The sequence below is a fragment of the Melanostigma gelatinosum genome (assembly GCF_949748355.1).
Source record: "Melanostigma gelatinosum genome assembly, chromosome: 21".
Classification (NCBI taxonomy): Eukaryota; Metazoa; Chordata; class Actinopteri; order Perciformes; family Zoarcidae; genus Melanostigma; species Melanostigma gelatinosum.
In genome coordinates this window covers 18,797,483-18,819,015 of record NC_136654.1, presented here as the reverse complement: position 1 = coordinate 18,819,015, position 21,533 = coordinate 18,797,483, and the positions used below count along the sequence as shown (strand labels likewise).

At 42.1% G+C, this 21,533-nt stretch overlaps 1 protein-coding gene across 3 annotated transcripts in view; it reads right to left on the bottom strand.

Moving 5' to 3' along the window:
- Positions 1–21,000, bottom strand: part of LOC306795047 (calcium-activated potassium channel subunit alpha-1a) — a 75,518-nt gene extending 54,518 nt beyond the window's left edge. For all 3 annotated transcript variants that reach the window (XM_079293378.1, XM_079293379.1, XM_079293380.1), the window contains exons 1-2: positions 20,702–21,000; positions 8,151–8,294 (exon numbers count right to left, since the gene is read on the bottom strand). In XM_079293378.1, the coding sequence (XP_079149504.1) occupies positions 8,151–8,294; positions 20,702–20,932 (375 nt within the window). In that variant the 5' untranslated portion in view covers positions 20,933–21,000. The remainder of the gene's footprint in view (positions 1–8,150; positions 8,295–20,701) is intronic.
- Between the last annotated feature and the right edge of the window lie 533 nt (positions 21,001–21,533).

Below are 21,533 nucleotides of genomic sequence, written 5' to 3'. Positions count from 1 at the left end.
GTGTGTTTAGCAACATCACTAATTGGCTCAATCGCAAACACCTGTGTGCCTGAAGCCATTTCATGGAGATAAAACAGGGAAACGCCTCTCAAACAAATCATCAAAACTCCCATAACCGTAGCTCCTATTGCTCCGATATTAATAATTGAGGGGAAGGATGAGTTGAAGAACAGATTCTGTAAAAATTGTGTCTGTAGTGTAAGAAATGTGGCTTAACTGGCGATCTAGAAATTGGGTACCGTGTTCTGTGGAAGATGTTTTTGAAGCAAAATTTAACATTGGTCTCTATGGAGCTTTATTGTTGGAATGCTTAACAGCATTCCAACAATAAAGTTAATCACCAATTACAGTGGTAAGATGTAATGTTAGTAATCTAACTAGTGTTTACTTGTGCTCTTATTGAACCAACTGTAGGACCGCAAACGGGACGATTACCAAAAGGGAGAGCGGACCAGAAATCACCGACGTGTCTTCAAGACGATGAATAGTTGAGGTAACGCAAACGGTAACTCGCGTTATCATAGGAGCAACATTAACACCGGATCAAACTAATTTTAGTGCTGAACATTTGTCCATTGTGGTCCATTGTCTTAGCTTAATTTCTTCACCTAACGTGATCAGCTCATCACATAGTCTGTTGATTTAAACTGTATGGTATTCTTGAATTAGCTTTTTGTAAAGACCTGCATGTTGTGTGAGGCACATGCAAACCCACAGTTGCACACCCAAAGCTTCTTATAAGTTTGTTCATCTTGGATGTCATAGAACTTTCCAGAAGTTCAGAACATTGTGTTTTTATTTAGTTTGTTTTACAGTCACTCATCATCAGAGATTGAGGATACCTGCCAGACGCTGCAGTCAAGTCCTCTTATAATGTCTTCATTCATGTGTGAGTTCATGAGAAAGACGCTGTTAAACTGAAGTAAAAAAGAAGTCGATGTTTTTGTCTAAAACAAATACGTCTGTGATGTCTATCGGTGTGCGGGAAGGAGTTTGATGAGAGCACAAGCGATGACTCACCTCTCTGGCAAAAATGGAAAAAATGCAAATTATGTTCTGCATGCGGGGAGCTGGACATACCGGTACTGTAACTGTAGCAGCTGAAGGTACTTTTTAAGGCTGGAGGGAATGCATGAGGCGTGAGTTGAGCAGCAGGTGGAGAATGTCTCTGAGATGTTATTGCATGTGATTGGATTTGTATTCTGCAATCAGACACAATATGGTTTCAATTAGGCGCACAGAACGAGGGCTGAACTTAAAGTGAACTTCTAAAGTTAGAAACTGCCATGTGACCAGTTTGCAACATCTATTAACCTCCATATATACATTTTCTCAAAGTGGTCTTGTAAATTAATTAAACTTAACTTGCTAAAAAAGCCTGTTAGATGTAAAGTGCCAGGTTGCTAAATCAAGAGTTACGCCTCCTTCATGTCTGCCTTTACCTGTGACAGGAGAGGCACTTTTTTGACGAGGTTTGAAGACTGCACAGTACATAATATTGTTCATGATTTCGATTTTTGGGACAGGGAAAGATGCAGTTTTTCCTGCTCTCTGAATATGATGCTGCTCCACAAAGCTAATTATGCTCACTATTGTTTGTGCCAAATGAGATCCTGCTGAAAATATGTCCACCACACACAGAGAAGTACCAAATTAGTAAAGGCTCATCTCCCCAACACTAAGTTCTTAATTAGAATCAACCAGTATGAATTCAGATCTTTAAGATTTCTAACATCAAATGTTAGGATTTCTTGGGAAAAGGCAGATTGGTTTAAACCAATTATCAGCAGGCAAAAGGCATGTTTCCTCCAGCATGAAAACACTGACCGCCACAGTTAACAAGCACCTCTTGGCACATTTACAGCTCAGAAAATGATCCTGAAAAATTGGAAGAAAATGCAAATGAGCTGCTGATTAGGCACCAGGGTCCGTCTGAAAAAGTAAAAACAAGACAGCTTTGGGAGGCTATACTTAGGCACAGTGGTGCTTTATAATGTTAACCATACTCACCATCTTAGTTTGGTGTGTTAGCATTTGCTAATTGGCACCAATGTCCCTAGTTTTACAGGTCTATGGTCCAAAGTATTAAAAAGAAAATCTAATTTTGACAAGATGAACGGTTAATGGCTCACCAAAGTCCTTAGGATTCATCCTGAGAGAGACATGGACGACTGTGCCCAACGTTGTTATCCTTGAAGTCATTTGGCCATTTCAGACATTGAGATATTCTTACTGCACTTGGTTTCAGAAAAAAAAGCTTATCAGACTCAATTGTGGACAGAAAAGACTTAATAAGATGTTCTTTGTTTTGACCGGGGACAACAAAAGCAACTAAATAACTTTAGCCTCACATGGCATCGTTTCCTTGTGCGAGGCCCTGACAAAACAGGCCTGGCAGCTGCTGTCACCCGAAAATAGCGACATACTTAGATGGCAGGCAGAGGGCCGAGTGACGCTCCCATGTTCACTCTGTTGCACTGGGCACGGTGAAAGTAACACACGATCCCGCTGGCACCAGAGTCCACAGGTGGCAAACAGCCTTTTGTCTTTGTCACAAGTCTTCAGGCATTTCGGTAGAATTTGAATATCTGTTACGTACAACATCACTGACATTCCTCTCTGAAGCCAAGTGTCAACTGGGAATGTCAAGAAAAGGGCGCACACAGAGTAAATGCTCCTTATTGTGTTCAGCTCAGTCCTTTCGTGCGGAGCTGAACACTGTGACATGTGATAATAAAGCAGCACTAAGCTGAATCCTTAGCCATGTAAAGGACTAGTCCTTCCATCACTTACAAATGGCACATTGGACATTTATGCTGCCGCAGAGAAGATGGCAAGTCCCCATGTTTAATCTTCCTCTCTCTCTCTTTTCAATCTCATCAGTCAAAAATCTTTTCCATGTAGTGGCACAATTGTCGCGGCTCGAAGAGTCAGAGGACGAGGTGAGTTTATCCGCCTGATAAAAGTGCCCTTCTGGCCCACCTATAATTACGTTCAGAGCTCCTTGCTCCCCTGATGCTGCTCCCGGATGACACCAAACCCAGACGGCGGTCAAGACAGAAGCTGAGTCTTTCACCCTGTCGTTACAATAGGACTTCCTCCACATGTTGACCCCGGTAATCCTAGACGACTCTGAATCTGTCGCACTTTTCGTTTGTCAGCTGGTAATGATGACCGAGAGGTGACTTCGCGATGAGACCTTTTGAACATTGTTGAACCTGTAATGACTCAGGATGGGGCAAAAAAAACCAAAAAAAAAACCTCCTCCTCGTTTTTCGCTGCATCTCTAATCTTTCTCCAAGAACTCACACCACACACCAATTGCTTCTTCTCAAAGTCGCAACTCAGTCAACCCAAAATGCAAATGTCCTCATTATCAGTGGACGTTATACTGTAAGTGATAGCAGTTTCTCCTCTGTCAGTTGAGGATAACCACTCACAAATCTGCTTGGAAATCATATTAGTAAAGTGCTTTTCTTATAGCCGAACAGATTCAGCCTCATAAAAAAACATCACGTTTAGACCTTTTCCTTCAGGATCAAAAGGATCTTGCTTGTTTTTGTTCTCTGCATAATCATGGTTACAATGCAAACAGGAACTGCTAGTAGCTAATGTAGCATAACTGTCCACGGGGCATATGACTCAGGTGTAGCTTACAGCTAACTGGCTGACTCAATGTCAACAGTATACTTCATGTTTGCTCATCCTGACTGAGACATGTAGAGACTGCGTCAGAATCCTTAAAATAAAGGGAGTTTAAACCAAGCAAAAACTAAAGTCAGCCAACAATACCAAACAATCGGTGACAACTCAGTCTGACGTTAACATCCCCGACTCTGTTCAACCTGTGACTGTGATTGGGGTTGGGGGGGCAAAGAGTGCAAACTGAATAGTGCCAGAGGGCAGCTCTGCGCTTCCATTAATAGAAAACCTCTCTCTGGCCAGAATAATAGCTTTGCGACATTCCAGGCCCCCCGGTGGACCTCCAGCACCGAGCACACGTGGGCTAAATGTCACTCAGCAGGATCCCACCATTTAAGATAAATCACCTTTTCGCCCAGAATACTCCAACCTCAGACCCGCTCCATCACACACTCCCCATCTTATCATTTATTGACAATTACATTCTCGAGGGAAAAGAGCGACTGAACAGGAAATAGATGCGTGACATTACAGGAGACCCGCTGAGTTTATAGGCACAAGCTGCAGCCACCTGTTCAGCCCCCAAAGAGAGTTTTCTTTGTTTTGACGAGAGCAAACAGTGATATGATGACGTTCTTGATGAATAGGGCGGATGATCTTGTATGATGCTAAAGTAACTGCTGGGGGTGGGGAAATGCAATAATGCATAAAGTGACAGATGGGATCCCTGCGTGTCCCCAATCTGGGGAAAACCATGTCCCTACGTACAGCATGCTGCTGATCTGAAATTAGAGGATGCACACGAGTTGCTTTTCCTGTTTTATGCGAGTGCAGGAGGAGCGGAGCACTGATGTCCAGGAGATAAACCTTACAGACGTAAAGGTCATCGGCAAGTATCCTCCCCGCTAATCAAATAGCCCTGAAGGCGAGGTTTGATCTTATACAATCTGCTGAGATGCGAGGCCAGCCGGGCAAATGAACAACGGGCCTCTGGGCCTTCAGCCTGCACCTGTTTATCACTCAACATCCACAGTGAGAGGTAAACGGCTCAATGTGGAGCGAGGATGGTGGTTGAAACGTGCCATGCTGCATTTGCTGACGCTAACACCTCAAATGGGGCACCTCAAATGGGGCAAAAAACCCCCAAAAAAAAACCTCCTCCTCGTTTTTCGCTGCATCTCTAATCTTTCTCCAAGAACTCACACCACACACCAATTGCTTCTTCTCAAAGTCGCAACTCAGTCAACCCAAAATGCAAATGTCCTCATTATCAGTGGACGTTATACTGTAAGTGATGGCAGTTTCTCCTCTGTCAGTTGAGGATAACCACTCACAAATCTGCTTGGAAATCATATTAGTAAAGTGCTTTTCTTATAGCCGAACAGATTCAGCCTCATAAAACATCACGTTTAGACCTTTTCCTTCAGGATCAAAAGGATCTTGCTTGTTTTAGTTCTCTGCATAATCATGGTTACAATGCAAACAGGAACTGCTAGTAGCTAATGTAGCATAACTGTCCATGGGGCATATGACTCAGGTGTAGCTTACAGCTAACTGGCTGACTCAATGTCAACAGTATACTTCATGTTTGCTCATCCTGACTGAGACATGTAGAGACTGCGTCAGAATCCTTAAAATAAAGGGAGTTTAAACCAAGCAAAAACTAAAGTCAGCCAACAATACCAAACAATCGGTGACAACTCAGTCTGACGTTAACATCCCCGACTCTGTTCAACCTGTGACTGTGATTGGGGTTGGGGGGGCAAAGAGTGCAAACTGAATAGTGCCAGAGGGCAGCTAACACCTCAAATTTCAGATTACAAGAAGAGAGATACATTTATTTCCTGTAATATGATAAAAACATAAATCTCCTACGAAGAAGCTATCTGAGGCCTGTGTCGGGCACGTTAAACATTTACCAGCTTCTCAACCTTTGTTGTTTATTTGGATCCCCATTAGTTGTTACCAGGGTAACAGCTTCTCTTCCTGGGGTCGATGCTAATTGAAGAGAAACATTAATCAGAAATTCAGGATTCATGACTATATTTTGAGTTTGTTCCTTTGAGTTTTGTCATCACATGCAAGTTTTCTTTTTCAACTGGTGATAACGCACCTTTGATATAAAAGCATCTTAAAACTAATTTTCTTGTTGCTTGTTTGTCTCATTCATGAGCGTTTCCTTTTCTGCCTTAAGATACCATTCTGAACTGAGAAGAGATAGATAAGTAATCGAGTCTGCAGAGACATCAGCCAATGTCTGCTTGACTGATCCATAACCTACATCCAAATTGCAAATTACTGCAGGCATCCTGGAGTTGAGCTTCCTTTTTTGCATAATCCATGACTGAATTGTTTTAAGGCTTAAGATTTCTTCTCTCCTTGACTGCATCCACATCTACTCTTAAGAATGTAAGCAGGTTTAACTGGTCAAATTAATTAAAGGACATGCATTTCGCTTGGATTCACCTGCACCAAGTACATCAGGGAGAAGAACTGCGATTCGTTGGAGTTTTCTACTCCCCGAGTACCTGGGTATGAATAAAAAAAGCGATCACTTCAGCCTCTACTGTGTTTTCCTAACGAAGGCTGCAAGTTTAAAACAGGCACAATAAAACCCTGAAGTAAAAAGCTGTTTCGGGACATTTCAAGAGAAAACAGGCCGTTTGCCAAAACTATGTTTTTAAAGAGAACAACAACGTGGGTGAGGATGTGGGAATAGCAGCTCAACAATTTACACAGATAGATGTATAAAATAAGAAACACACACACACACACACACACACACAGAGAGACAGACAGACACACTCTGCATTTCACTTTGGTCAGCCCATGTTCTTACTCCTTGGTAAAGGTCCCTCTCCGATGGCCTGGAAATAAGCTTTAATGTGCCCCCTAAACAGGCCGACATAGAAAACACACATCTGCCGTGTTTAGGTAAGCTGCAGTTGCTATGGTTACAGACGAGAGCTCGCTGAACAGTTGTGTGTCACGCCATCATTGAGACAGGGCACTTGAGCTGCGCGCGCACACACACACATAAATTGAGGGGGGCGTTGGTGGTTCTAAGTGGAAAAACAAGGAAACGCAGGATGGCAGTCGAGCTAATGTTCACGCTTCTGTTGGCAATATGTTGCCATCACCATTAACCGTCACTAGCGTCTGAGCTCAGGACAGACGAAGAGACGATGCCGTGGGGACAACCTGAGTTCAGCCTGAGTCATCAGAGTTTCATGTGACATTTGGAGGAAGATGAAGGAAATATGTGTTTTTAGCCCAAACAGAGCAAAGAAAAAGGCTTTTATTCCGTTCTCGGTATTAATCACCTCCTTGCAGAAGCTCACGGCTACACACATCATCTCAAAACAACAACATATGTTGCACTTCACTCTGTTTTAAATGACAACATGCACCAAAAGCAGGAACATTATCAAACAAACGCGATGCACATTTTAAGTGTCACAGTGAGAGACCTTTTAAATTAATCATTTTTGTTTACAACTACAGCCCACCCCCGACACACACACACACACACTTTTTGTCCCACAAACATGAACAAAGTAGTTAATATTCCAAATCAAACCATTATGCTTGAGTGTGGCTGCCCACCCAGCATTCATGATGAACAACCTGCATGTAGCGAGCCAACTGCACATATAGTGGGGTGGGTGAAAGTGGGATCAGCCCCGAGCACTGCGGCAAGCCTTGGCATGGTGCTCCCACTCATGCCATTTCATCACTCCCCAATCCTACTGTTGCATTGCCAAGCACTTACATCCAAATCATCAAACACTCTCGTCAAATAAAAAGAAGAAGAAGAAAAGATGCAGCAGAATCTCTATCATACCGAAAGTGTCCTTGACTAGACGACGTCCCACCGGGTGGGATAGGTTACAGCGGAAAAAAAGGACGTGATAAGGATCTCATAACATGTTGTCCAAGAGGCATGAGTTCTCCACATGACACTGTCAACAGACACGCTAGGCACCATGGCAACGACTTCGGCTGACCGAATGCAATTGGTAAACTGTACATGTCCCTCCCTCCTTCTGTCCCTCTGGATCTGTTTCTCTCTGCTATCTGAGGGCATTATGTGTGTATGACCTTAATTCACTCTTTAAATCGCCCCTCTTTTTTTCCCTGGCTTTGTTTTGATGGTCTGAGAGATAAGCTGCCACGACGTGCACTTCAAAACGCTGTATTTATGCGTCAGACGAGCAGAAATAAACTAAAGGAAAATGTAAGCGTGCACGATTTGTGGCTTATTAGATGCCAGCTCCTCCTCAGCAAGGTTTCTGGAACAAATATTTTTCACAAGGCCCTTTCATTGACAAAAATATGAGGGAGTTCAACCCGAGTGCCTAGCTGTCATGAGGAAGTTGGGGGGGGGGGGGGGGGGGGGCGATCATGATCGGCTGTCACGCTTCATCTCACATGACGTCTTAACCGTCGGCCTGCTACACGTAGGCTAAAGCAGCTCGAGATGTCAATCAAAGATTCGGTGAACTCACCAGGACTCTTCCGGTCAATGTCTGAGCGGATATCATGACTCCAGCCCAGTCTTTGACCGAGGTCATCCAGCCCACCTCACTGGCCGCTGGGTCGTCCTTGCTGGTGCGCTTGATGCCATCGACTGTGATGATCCGATGGACCTCCTGCAAAGAAAAGGATGCAGAAGGTAACAATGAAAAATCGGAAACTTCACAATAACTTTTTCTTCAGTTTTGAAATGATCACTGATTGCTACGATAGCCTAGCCATTATGCATCAACCTACAGTATTACCCAACAGCCCTTTTTCTGTGATGGTGGATCAATCCCAGGAAAAATCCTCTAGCACAGGAAAATGTGTGATCCACTGCAATATCACTTTGTTGTAAGATAAATATTTTCCGACTCATTCTCAACATATTTGCGGAAACCAAGCTGCTGTCCAACTAGCATCCAGGCCAGAGAGAGGGAACGACAGAGGGAGCGGATAGGTAGAGCCACTTGATGGTATTAGTGCTCAAGTTAAGGTCAGGGCCACAAAACCAAAACTACGAGCTCAAAGGAGCTTTAACACTCGTAAAGCTGAGGGGGACTGCAGAGTTGGGTAATAATTCCCTGCGAGTTTGACGTTATAAGTGATAACTTTCATATTAACATTAGTCATTTAACGTAAAAATATAGATAAGAGCTGCTTCCTAACAGTTTAAATAGCCACAATGTTGGCACACAAAATAGTTATTGTAGAATTGTTCACACTTGTACTTCTGATCATTTCTAGCAATATAATCATCATTTTCTTATAAAAGAGTGCTGATTAGTGCAGCTTTAACCTCCAAAATGCCTCCTTTTGTTAATATCTTCTGTCCGAGTCTAGAAAAGCGGTTAATGAAACCTAAACAAGGAGCTGAAAGATGATTGTGGGTGATTATGACCTTCAACATTAAAAATCGTCATTTCATTCATTGTATTAAAAAGACATTGATAAGATCGGCACCTACAGAAATCCAAACTTTGTTAAAAGAAAGTACCACCTACGTTTTTTTTGTTTGATTGACAGCTATGCAAAAACGCAACATGGACTGCTCAACTTCTAGAAAACACCACTTTAAAATCATTCATGAACCATTCTAATTAGGGTGACCAGGCTCAAGGTTTCCAAAATAAACCCACGCACATGCATGCACACATGCATACAGAAAACATACAGAGTGAGAGCAGCAAAGAGACTCCAGGAGTGTATCCATGGCAGCCACTGAGCTCCTGGTGTTTCTGCTCCACTGAGTGGGCTGCCTGCCTGCCTGCCTCTCCACCTGTCTGTCTGTCTGTCTGTCTGTCTGTCTGTCGGGACTGGCATGATTCACAGAGCAGGAAATCGAGACAGGATGCAGAGGTTAGCCATGCTCCCTGATGAAACACCCCACACCCTCAAGGCGAACACAACTCAGACTCTTTACCCTGTGACGTCCTACTCCTCCTCTACCTTAATGGTGTCACACATCCCTCTGGGCTTTTTCCTCCTGCAGCTCTGCTCGTCATGTGGGATTAGTTGATGCACTTTACTTAAAGGGGAAGAAAAATAACTGTTCACAGTTAAAAGTTACAGTTTATATGGTTTCCATTGTAGCGTGTGCATACTATTGCAGCAGTCTTTTTTGTTGTGCCGTTAATGTCTAATATCTCACATTCTCCAGGATAGGACAGCCAGCTACAAAGAACTCCTGGCGTGCAACATGTGTCGCGTGTCGACGCCACCGTAAGTCTTTGTAAAGTTGGAGGGGGCGCAGCACCACTGAAATAAGGCAATGAATGAATGACTATGGTCTGCAACGTAAGGGGTACAATGGGGTACCCACGGTTATGATGAGACAACACGAGCATCTGCTTGTCAGCAGTATGGTCTAGAAATAAGCGAGGGAAAAAGGCTAAAATCCTTTACTTATGTTTAAGAGTAAGGCTGGTACTATTCTATATCTTTAGCAGGACACGGGTTCCACTTAAAATAAACTACAGTGCAATGATTTGGCTCCTGTATGTGTTTTTAGCAAATTTGTCTCATGAGTTTGACTTAATGCACGACAGGTGACTATGACGCTAAAACCTGATATAACTTATTCCTCTGTGCCATAGAGCCTCCATTGTCGTCCAAAAACACATTAATGAGCCACACGGCTGCATTATGATGAGTCAATCCCACGTACAGCATCCTGCTGCTATCAACACTCTAAAAAGCACCAAAGGTGTACGATAATACCCAACAAACACACAATTTACTTTGAGTAATGTTTGCTAAACAACAGCAGACTTCTCCTTTAAAAAGGTAAAGTATTAAGAAAGGGATGATTCAACTTTAAAATGAAGTTCCTTCATCTAAAACTGTACTTCAATAAAGTTTAAAAATCCTATCAAAAATAAAATTGAGAACTTGTCAGCAAGTAAGGAACATTAGCATTGTTGAGAGAAAGGTGCAAAGCTACAAATACATGAATTGAGAGCTTGTTAAGCCCCATTTTTAGGCCATGTCCACACTACTACGTTTCCATTTTAAAATGCATATCTTTTGCTACCTTCACACTGAGCGTCCACACTAGGCCGGAGTTTTAGAGCACCGAAAACGGATAAGTGTAAAAACTCAAGTGTTCATTTTGAAGTGAATTTCATGTGCGTGAGAGAGATAGAGCAAGACCTGCAGCGTTGTAACTACGTTTGAAGAATAAAGCCTCTAAAACTTTCCACAAAATGTGTCTGTTTGAGTTTATAGAGGAAGATTTTAGAGGAAGATCTTAAGAATCAAGTACTACCTTTCATTATTAAAGTCTACTATAATACTCTTAGTCGTATTTTCTATGACAAAGCAAGTTTTCAAGCCTGAAGTTTTCAGGCTTGCTAGTCTGGACGGAGATCGTTTTTTGTTTGAAAAGTGTATTACAGTGGGAGACAAAATGACCACATCTCAGAAAATGAAGTATTATCACATAGATATTTTACACTTTTTAATTTAAAAAAAAAACTGGTTTCAGCAGGGTATTCCATAATGGTGCCCACCCACACGCCACACATTTTAACCCGCTCCATCATTATTACGAAATAGCTGGCTGCACTAAGTAATTCAATCATGTTCAGAGCCATTAGTCAGCGACAAGCAGGAGCACCAGCAGCCCATGTTACACTTCCTACTGCCTGTCCAGAGCCCTGCAGCACTAACCTGATAACAATATCATAACATGTCCAGCTCACTTAGTAGCTAATGCAGCCAATGAGACACAGGAACGGAAAACTCGGTGAAACTGCAATTTGGAAATGAGAGGCAACAGGTATCAGCTGTTTCTAGGCAATGTTTCCATTATCTATTTCAGAATTGAACTCTGAATAGTTTTCATTCGAGTATAGCGTATTTTGCTTTAATAAAAAGGGTTAACGGGCACTTTTGCGGTAGTTATTTTACACGGTGATCCAAACCACTAAGACTTTCCAAAGCTACATCATTTATTTTGAGAAAGAAAAAAACAATCACATTAGGCAAGTCATGAAACTGAGCCTCTGGGGGAATTTCAGTTAAATCTCAGTTTTCAATTCAATTCATTTTTGTATAGCCCAAAATCACAAATTACAAATTTGCCTCAGAGGGCTTTACAATATGTACACATTTGACATCCTCTTGTCCCGGAACCCTCACATCAGAACAGGAAAAACTCCCCAAAAAACCCCTTTAACGGGGAGGAAAGAGGAAGAAACCTGTGGGAGAGCAATAGAGGAGGGATCCCTCTCCCAGGAGAGGAGATCCCTTAAGAAGATCAGGGTGAGTGGATCAGACTCCGGGTTAGAGACTCAAAGGGAAAAGAACATGTTGTGTGTCCTGTCAGTCAGCAGCCTGTTGAATGAGTGTTAAACTGTTAAGGAACATAAAGCTACGGGCATCCAACAAGCAGTTCGGTTAAAGTGCTATAATCCCTCGACAGTCCCCAGAATATACTGACACATACGATGAGCATGTCACAGCACCTATTTTTAAATCAATGAAATTGAATAAAACGTAGAATAAAGTCACAAAATACAATACTGATAACGGTGAAATATTATTTAGGAGTATTATATTGATACCCAAGCATGTTAAGCTCACCGTAAAATCACGAAATATACGTTGTCTAATGTAGTGGGAATATTATACAGGGTCTATCATGAAGTATTAGTGCTAAGGATTTCGTAAGCACGACGCCCCCGAATTTGGGGGCTCTCGGGGGGAGGGGGGCTCATAAGTAGCGTCCAGAAATTGCTCATTTTGATAGCCAGAACTGTACATGTGTATATTTCATTTACCGGACGTATGGGCAACACGATCATAGAAGTCACTTTTTACACACTCCAAACACAACTATATACTACTCATATAAGCATTTCGAAAATGTGTGATAAAAGGATGAAATCCTGGCCAGAATGCCTGCGTTATGTGTGCTTTAAATCCATATTTGCACCACTTAGCTCGCAGCTAGCTGGCTAATCCGTACATCGATTAGCATTAGCATGCAACACAGAAACTACCTTCGTTTTTTTCTCCCCGTTGAACCGGTATAAAGCTGTGAGTGGACAAGGGTGCCATGGCGCTGGTCTTCAGCCGAAAAAATCCTTTGTTTTTTGTGACGTTTTATGAAATATTAGTCCAATAACATCGAAAATTATCCGTTTTAGCGGTACCGTCATGGACGCCAAGTGCTTCCTGTTTACTTCCGAGCTGTTTCCTGTGGAAGGGGGGTCAACCCACCTCGGACCAGGGGTCAGACTTTCGGCCAATAGAATTTTACACTCGGCACTTCTTGCAACGTTACTCGCTAAAACTTCTGTCAATCAACACCCGCTTCTATACCCGGCTTCCTGAGACTGACTAGGAGGAGCTGGAGCCCCATAGACACACATGAACTGAGAAAATCCTATGGATGACAGCCAGAAACATGCTTGCTGTCAAAATGATTCCTAACAGCTGTATTTGGATGTATTGCATAATATGAGTGATAAAAAAAGTGAAATATATAGCTATATAGTATATAAAAGTACAATGTAAGAGCTGCAACAGCTGGTTCGAAAATGATGACATCGCGTGACCTCTCTGTACTAAAGCCTCTTGTTCTTCACTTTATCCCACTTTAACCTTTATTCAGCAACTACTGATCAGTTGTGCTATGATTTGGGAGAGTTTTCAGGGAGCTGCTGCATTATTTCAAAAACACAATATCAAAAAGTGATTTTTTTTTTCTCCAGGCGAACCTGAATATTTTCAATTTGAGCTGTGTAATGTCTTCATTTACTATATTAACCAGCAACATATACACAATATTACCCACTGAACAATTTCCCCAGTGTTGTGATCTGATTATAGCCTCAAACATTATTAAAATAGACCTTGTAGTTACAGAACTGTGGTCTCCTTAGTATGGGTATGCTATTTTCGAGAAGAGGTGTTTAAGAGGTTTTAATGTTGCAGTAAATAGTAATATGCGGTCCTGCTGAGTAATATATTGCATCGTCTGCTGTTTTCATGAAATATAGCTGGCTACAAATTGAGCATTATGCCCATGTAAGTCAGATTGGTTACATAAGCCACTTACTGATAAATAAAACTTAGCGGACACATTTCGTTATTCTCAGATGATGGAGCAAGTCTTTCTCCTCAGATGTATGTCAAGAGCTGGAAGTATTTGTTTATCTTGTAGGAAGTGTTGATGAGTACTCAGGCAACATTTAATATAGGGATTGTCTTTATTTAAAATGGACATTCCACAGATTTTACATGTACAAAGTTCAGTTTACTGGTCACGGAGAGTAGGCTACTACTGAGCCTGTAAAGAAGACCTTTGTGACTGAAATGTTACTTTCTTCTTCTGTGGTTTTGTAGGAGCTCTCTTAAGTCAGATAAAATAACCCTGATGATGTCATCGAGATGTCATCAGGGTTGTTGTGATTTAAGCTGGAAAGAAATCAAATATTGGACAGAAAATCTGCACCATGAATTGCAGCATATAGAGCAGAGGGGCACGAGTGAAAGACACTATCCAGTTGCATTATGGGAAGTGTAGGATGTTTTTTGGCACTTGAGACATTAAAGGACTGAAAGTCAAGTAATCTCCGCCTCTCTTCCTCTTTCTTCTATCAATATAAAATAAAGGCAAATAGAGAAAGAAAATATCAAAACGTTATCTCAGCCTCTGCTGCTTCAATTGTGACTTTTGTTTTTATTTGTGTAATTTCTGCAAGTCCCACACAAACTTTGAGTCTTTTTTTAAGAAATACTTTCTTAAAAAAAGTAAGAATACAGGAGACATCTGAAGAGAGAGAGAGATGTTAGCTAGTGTTAGTCAATCTAGTAACGAACAGTGTTTTATGGAATTTATTCATTTAAAAGTTGTCATTTATAATCCCTAGAGCGCCTTAGAATATTGGTAAATTAACTACATATATTAACAATTGAAAGACCTCAGTATCATGGTTGTTTTTATGTCTGAAAAGTGTATTGTTGTCGTAAACAAAGTGCGTACAAGTGATGATCTGTGTGCAGGACTCTTTGTTTTCCTTTTGAAAGCCTTTGCAATAACGTCAGAATTCCTGTGAAGTCTTCTCATAAAACTTGACCGGATGTATTTATCCGACGGTGCACTTCCCTGCTTCAATGAATAAAGTGACACAGGCTGTGTTGAGGGAACCAGGTAAGTCGGATTAATTGGCATCACGCTGTTATCCCCCAGCACTTTAATGACCAAATCTAAAATTGTACACTGAAAACACACTGGCTATGGTATTTCTAAATGCCAGTAAAGGAAGAGATCAAAGATGAATGATTCATGACATGCTTCTGTCCAATTATTCTTTAAAAAGTGTCAGGGTCATCGTGCAGGAAGGAACCTTCAATGTGAAGATTGAGAGAACTGCGGGTTGATTGACATTGAAATCTCTAATTCCTTCCTGCAGGACAAACATTGATTTAGTTTTGATCATAAAGCGTGTTGTGGATGTGATGTTTACTTTTGTAAAAGTTGTAGTTTCAGCGCACGTCGAGAGGGAACAATCTTCCACTGGACTTTATTTGAATGAAATGAAAATGAAAGGATACATTATTAATGGAGCTGCAGACACCAGAGAAGATGTAGTCATTACACCCACTCAGGCAGTTCATCTCCTCTGCGTCACTTTGATCAATAGTCAGAGCCTCCAAATATAGGTTTCACTATCTCGCCTAAATCTAGTCCCCATGACGCCAGAGGTCGTTGATCATCATCGCTCGCCTATTCTCAGGATCCACCAAGATCTGTTCTCAAATGACAAGCCCATTAAAAGAGAGTCTAACATGCGGCTCGTGACACAATTTTCGGCGAAAGTGAATTCATTATTTAAATATACATTCATATGAATCAATTATTGATAAATGAAGACATTCTCAGAGGAGGAAATCCGAGTCTCATAACTGATCTACGGCCCCTCTGCCGTGTGAAGAAAGACGTTACATATGGCACTTGACCCCAACGTTCTCCCAATCAATGCATCGCTGACTGAATGCACCCAATTATTTGGTGAAGATCTACATGGATACAAATAGCAACGAGCCGAGAAACTCAGCCTCCGGTCAGCAGCTTAACTCAGCTCGTTATGTGGAAGCAGAAGCTAAAATTGGACAAGAGTAGAAACGTGTTGTTATTATTGAATGACTCAACTGTTGATGAACATCATCACAAACTATTTCAAACAGTTGAAAGTGTATGCAACAGCTAAACTGGGAAATGTGGCCACGAAAATCAGTGAAAGAAATGAAGGACTGACTGCACAAGCCAGTAAAGTGACTTTTCCTTTTGCTACAGTAATTAAGTGTGATATTCATCACAAATATATAAAAGGCCACACCCGCATAATATGTAAACATACATAAACATTTTCTAATAAACTTGTCTTGCAACATAATCAATGCATCTCTCGTCTTACTGACAGAAAGCAGCAGCAGAGCAGGCTCTGGCACCATCCAGATGTTTAAAGTTTGTGTTACTCTGAGACCTGTTGGATCCCAGATGGTGCAACGACAGCCAAGCTGCAGCATGATGCTTATATTATGCAATGTGAGTAGCTAATACATGCCCAACTAATTACACAGCCAATCAAAAAAGCCATTACAAGGAATATTTCTTCTTTTGAAAATTGACAGGGCTAAACTGCAGAGCGTTTTGTTGAAGGATAAACGATGCTACCTTCAAGCATTCATACTTGAAGTACAACATGTTGAAGCTCTCCTAGCTACAGATAAAATGAAATGCACACCAACAAAATCAGGCTCTTGCATTTTTGATAAAGTTTGTGTTTCAGAAATGAACAAAAATTGTTTGTTTTAAAAATAACCTGTGATCGCTGATAGTCAACGTTGTTGACAGCAAAGTGCCACTCAGCTATTCTAACTTTCTGACTCTTAATTACAGCTGTTCGATCATGAGCACTCGTCTCATAATTACAATATTTCAGAAGGCACTTTAAAGCAGCATGAGAGCGACTCTCCATATGAAACCTCAAATCACCCCCCCACCCACCGACCTCCACCCACCCGCCGCATGCACCCGACACATCTAAGGACACTGAGTCACATGGCACTGCCTTTTCAGATACAAATCAAACATTATTAAGAAATGTACACAACGTAAAAACATCACGCAGTAGATTTTAATTATTGAAAAAGAGTATTTCATCTTCCACATTAACAGTGTAACTGTACAACAAAATACACGCTTTAAAAAATGACAAGATAAATACCAGACTCTACAGCCACGCTAGTGACTCTCCATACAACAGTCACAGCGGTGCTTTGAGCTGAATGCTAACATCAGAATGCTTATGATGTTTACAATGTTCACCATATTAGTTCAACCTGCTAACATTTGCTAATTAGCACCAAACACGAAGTACAGCTGAGGGTGATGGGAATGTCATTGGTTTTGCGGGTATTTAGTCCTAAACCGAAGTAACGGACAAATTAAAACGTTGACCCGATGATGACCTTTTGTGAAAAGTTAGGGGATCTTGAATATCTGTAGCAGATGTCACTGTAATCACTCCAATAGATGTCGGGACATTTTATTTTTGACTGAAAACCAGAAATGTCAACGTCCTTATGGTGCTCAAGGAAAAGTCAGGGGATCTCTGAAGTTATTGAAATTCATCCTGAGGGTAACGTGAATGTTTGTACAGCATGTCATGGCCGGCCGACATTGCCAGAACACGAGCTTCGTGTTCTACAAATATGTGGTGGTGATGGGCCTCTTTCAATAACTTGAACACACAACACATCGAACAATGCCACGTCTACCTTTGTCCACTGTTGGCTATAAGGCAGGTGCGTAAATATAGTCCGTTCAGTAGAGAGCGTAGCGAGAGCAGGCCCTCTTATAATGTGTTGGACGTGAGTTTTTGGGGGGTAAAACTGTCAGCAGCAAACTATACAATGATGATTGCTGGGTAATATGTATGATAATGGTGTCCAATATGAACTATGTGATTATGGGATGAGACGATATGCTACTTTAGGCGCAAATTCTGTCAAGCTAAGCACATGGTGTGCCGAGTGTGTGTGTGTGTGTGTGTGTGTGTGTGTACTGGGGCTCGTCATAACTACCTTGCGCCACTGATATATGGTGTCTCAAACCTCCAGCACAGACTGAATGGACACTAAAACACGTCACCACAGAGAAACTCTCACCGTGAGCCTGATAGAAGAATGAGTGAGAAGCGTGTCATCCTCCCATCATGAGTATACAGTGCCACTTGCAATGAACCGTTTCTTTCTTCCTCACAGACAGATAATAGCCGTCATTCATCAGAAGCTCACAGACGACGAGTTTCATCGATTTCCATCCGACTGGGACGGCAGAGCCTCAGAGATGGAGGTTCGGGCTCAGAGACAGGGGATAGCGAACGCCTCACAGGGGGGGGGGGGGGACAAACTGATTATCAACTCACATCTACGAACGATAACAATGTGCACTGAGAGCTCCATGTTTGGGCTGTTAATGACATGCACAGACTGGAAGGGGGTGGGGAGGTGTTCCTCCAACACAACCTGCCGCATCTCACAGCCGAGACAACTGCATAACAGAGAGAGAGAGAGAGATTTACTCTTATAACGAAATCCTTTGCTTGCTAGTTGCTTAGCAACAAAAACACCGATTCATATGGCACACACCGCATGTGCCTGACACTGCATTTCTGACACTTCGGAGGAAGGTTGATTCTTGGATGAGAAAGAAAAAAAAGAGGGCGAGGAGGAGAAGACGAAATGAATGTCGGAGAGCAAAAGGCAGAGAGGGAAGGATTGGAAGTGAAGAGATGACCCATCTCTGGCTGACTCCCACAGAGGAGCACAACAGGTTGGTGGAGCTCACCAGCTTCTCTTGGCACAATCTGAACAAAAACACACAATCTGACTCCTCTCTTTTATTCACACATGAACAGTGTTCGACTGTGGACTCTGAAAGCAACACCCTCATCCTGAGATGCATTTCTGTTTGTGTATAAATAAAACTGGTGATGCGAGCTGGTGGATTCTGTTGAATATTTTAAACCGGAGCTGCAACTCTGAGCAGATCGAGCTTTCCTTTAAGTCATTTATCAAGCAAAGAAATGCTTCCTTTTACCAGGACATCTGGTGTACCTTTGGGTTTTGAATCGTTTGTCAGATTTTAAAAAGGCAATCCGAGGACATCACCTCGGTCTCCGGGAACTTGCAATCGGGCATTTTTATGTATTTTCAGACAATTTAAAGAGTAAGGGATTAGCTAAATAACCAAAACCGTATCAGCAGAGTAATCACTGATAAAAGTGGGCGATAGTTGCCGTCCTAATTGCAACCAGAGAATAGAAATGAAACAGACGTCACCCTTCAAACGGTCAGCACCACCCTTCATGCAGCATTTGCCATTTCTCCTCATCCACCCTGCCCGTCTGAGAGAGGAATGCTTGAGGTAAACACATGAGCTGCTCGATCTCTGGCACCTGTATCAGCCATTACATGGTTGTCCTCAAATATACAAAAGGATAGAAACTTTAAGAGCCAGACGAACACGCCATACAACACAGAAACTGCAAGATTTCTTCTTTTTTTTTTTATCCGAACGCAGGATTGCGGCCGGCCTCGGGCAGATGGTTTCGTAACACTTGTGAAACAGAAAATCTCGTGGCAGTCTGCCTTAAATGTTATGAAAATGATTTCTGGGGATTACACTGTGGCAGGAGTGTTGGCCTCCAGAGGCACTACAGATGCACACCATTGGAAAGAGAATGTCTGTTGGACATCCAACAATGTGAGACAGCTGACGCGCTCGGTGTGTCCTGAACGGGTAAAACTATTCCTGACTTTTGGAGACGAGTCAAACAAACGGTTCACTGGAGGGTTTCGAGCTGCAAATAATAATAATGACCTCAGAATATGTTGATGAGAGAATGCATTGTGGGAAACTAGGCTATGGAGTACAACCATTTAAAAATATATATATTTAACATTAGTCTCATTTCCCAAGAATCCTAAAGTTTTTGAGAGTTTGTGCTTCTGTCAATGCCTTAAAATCTTGTGAGTTCTTCCAAATGATTCAATTGTGTCTCCAACCCCAATAAAAGGGGGGTGAATGGAATGTGGTTTGTGATTATCACAGTATTGGACAATTACATTTAATAGAGTCAACAGCAACATCTCAACTGCTTTCACAGACTAATTATTCAATAGTTCCAGTGAAAATGTTCACATGAAGGTCTGTGGATTATGCAGAATAGCAAGAACATTGTTTCTAGAAAAGACAAGTCGCCACTATTATCTTTTTTAATTCGTTTTCTAATTCAATTGATTTCACATTCATTGTTCTGGGGTGGCGGGACATATCTCAAAATCTGGACAATAAAACACAAATGAAGTGACGAATTAAAAGAGGACATTAGGGGAGTGTGATTTTTGTCAGTTTGGGTGAGGCAACCCTTTAAATATTCCATTGTTCTCACCATACAAGGATATCTTAAATAGAAAGGATTATACAAACGTCATAAAAAACAGACTATCAATTGAATCTGATATGGTGCATTTTGTGCAAAGAGGGTACTTTCAGATTCAACCAAAAAACTACGAATACGGTATATTCAAATAGCAACAAGCAAGAGAAGTAGTTTAAAATCCTTATATATATAATATACTACCTGCTTGTGTGTTTGAACACTTTCCAATCAAACTAATGGAACAGATATACGGTTGTCCACCAACAAGTGTCAGCTGCAACTACAAACCTGGCCAGCCACACTGTCGTTCACCAGGAGAATGGAATTATTTCAGCATCATGGTGTCTGTTATTGTATGCGCCATTCAGCCAAGCGCAGCAGACTAAATGATTCAAAGTCACGTACAGCCCACTATGCTCTCTGTCGACGAGGTCTTATTCAACACGGATTTAATTACGAGCCGGTTTCAGAAATCAAACCGGACACATTGCTGTAGCGCGCTGGCTGTTGCACAAAAACCTTGGAGTAAATCGGTCATTTCATCGGGGTGTGGTGGTTTGTGAAATGCTCGTGCGTACCTTCTTTTTGGCGTTACAGTGGCAGCACACAGTCCACAGATATTTGAGAGTTCTCCACAGGAGGATTATGAAGAGACCCCCAAAGAAAGTGACCATGGAGGACGCGAGGAAGGCCCACCACATCCGCTGGCCGTTGCTGTCACAGGGCACATCTGGGGAAAACGGGATGATGACATTCATCTTGGATATGTGGATGGACGGATCCGGGTTGAATTGCTCCCGCTTCGACATTCTCGGGCTCTGGTCACCTGCCAGCCCCCTCAAACAATCAACTCAACTGGGATTCAGCCGCTTCGGGGATCTCCGGCCAGCGCCACCAGTCAACCACCTTCCGCTCCTCTGCCTTCTCATCTGGCTTCACTAAGCAACGACGTAAAAGTTGAGTCAACAGCAGTCACGCAGTAATAGGAAGAAAGAAGAGGAGAGAGGAAAAGGGGAAGAAGAAAAAAAAAAAAAAAAAAAAAAAAAAAAAAAAAAACTTCCTTTGAAATCAAGATCTCAATCGTGCGCCTCACGATGCGCGTTCGTGGCTGGAATTGCGCGTCATCCGGTTTTTTTTCTTCTTTTAAATCACATTTTTGTGCAACCTGCTCAACAACTCACGATGTTCCCGACAGTCCCGATGGCTGACACTGTAAGTGTCAGTGTGTTGAAGAGACCCGTCAGTCGATGGATTCACTCACTCCACCTTTTTAACAGCGCAGCTTTCAGCAGGTCCGCTACTTGAGCCGCGCACCGCTGAATGCGCTCCGCGCGTTTAAAAGGTCGCAGTATGTGGATATCCCCTCACGGAAATATCGTTTGAATAAAATAAAATATGAGTGTTTCTTGC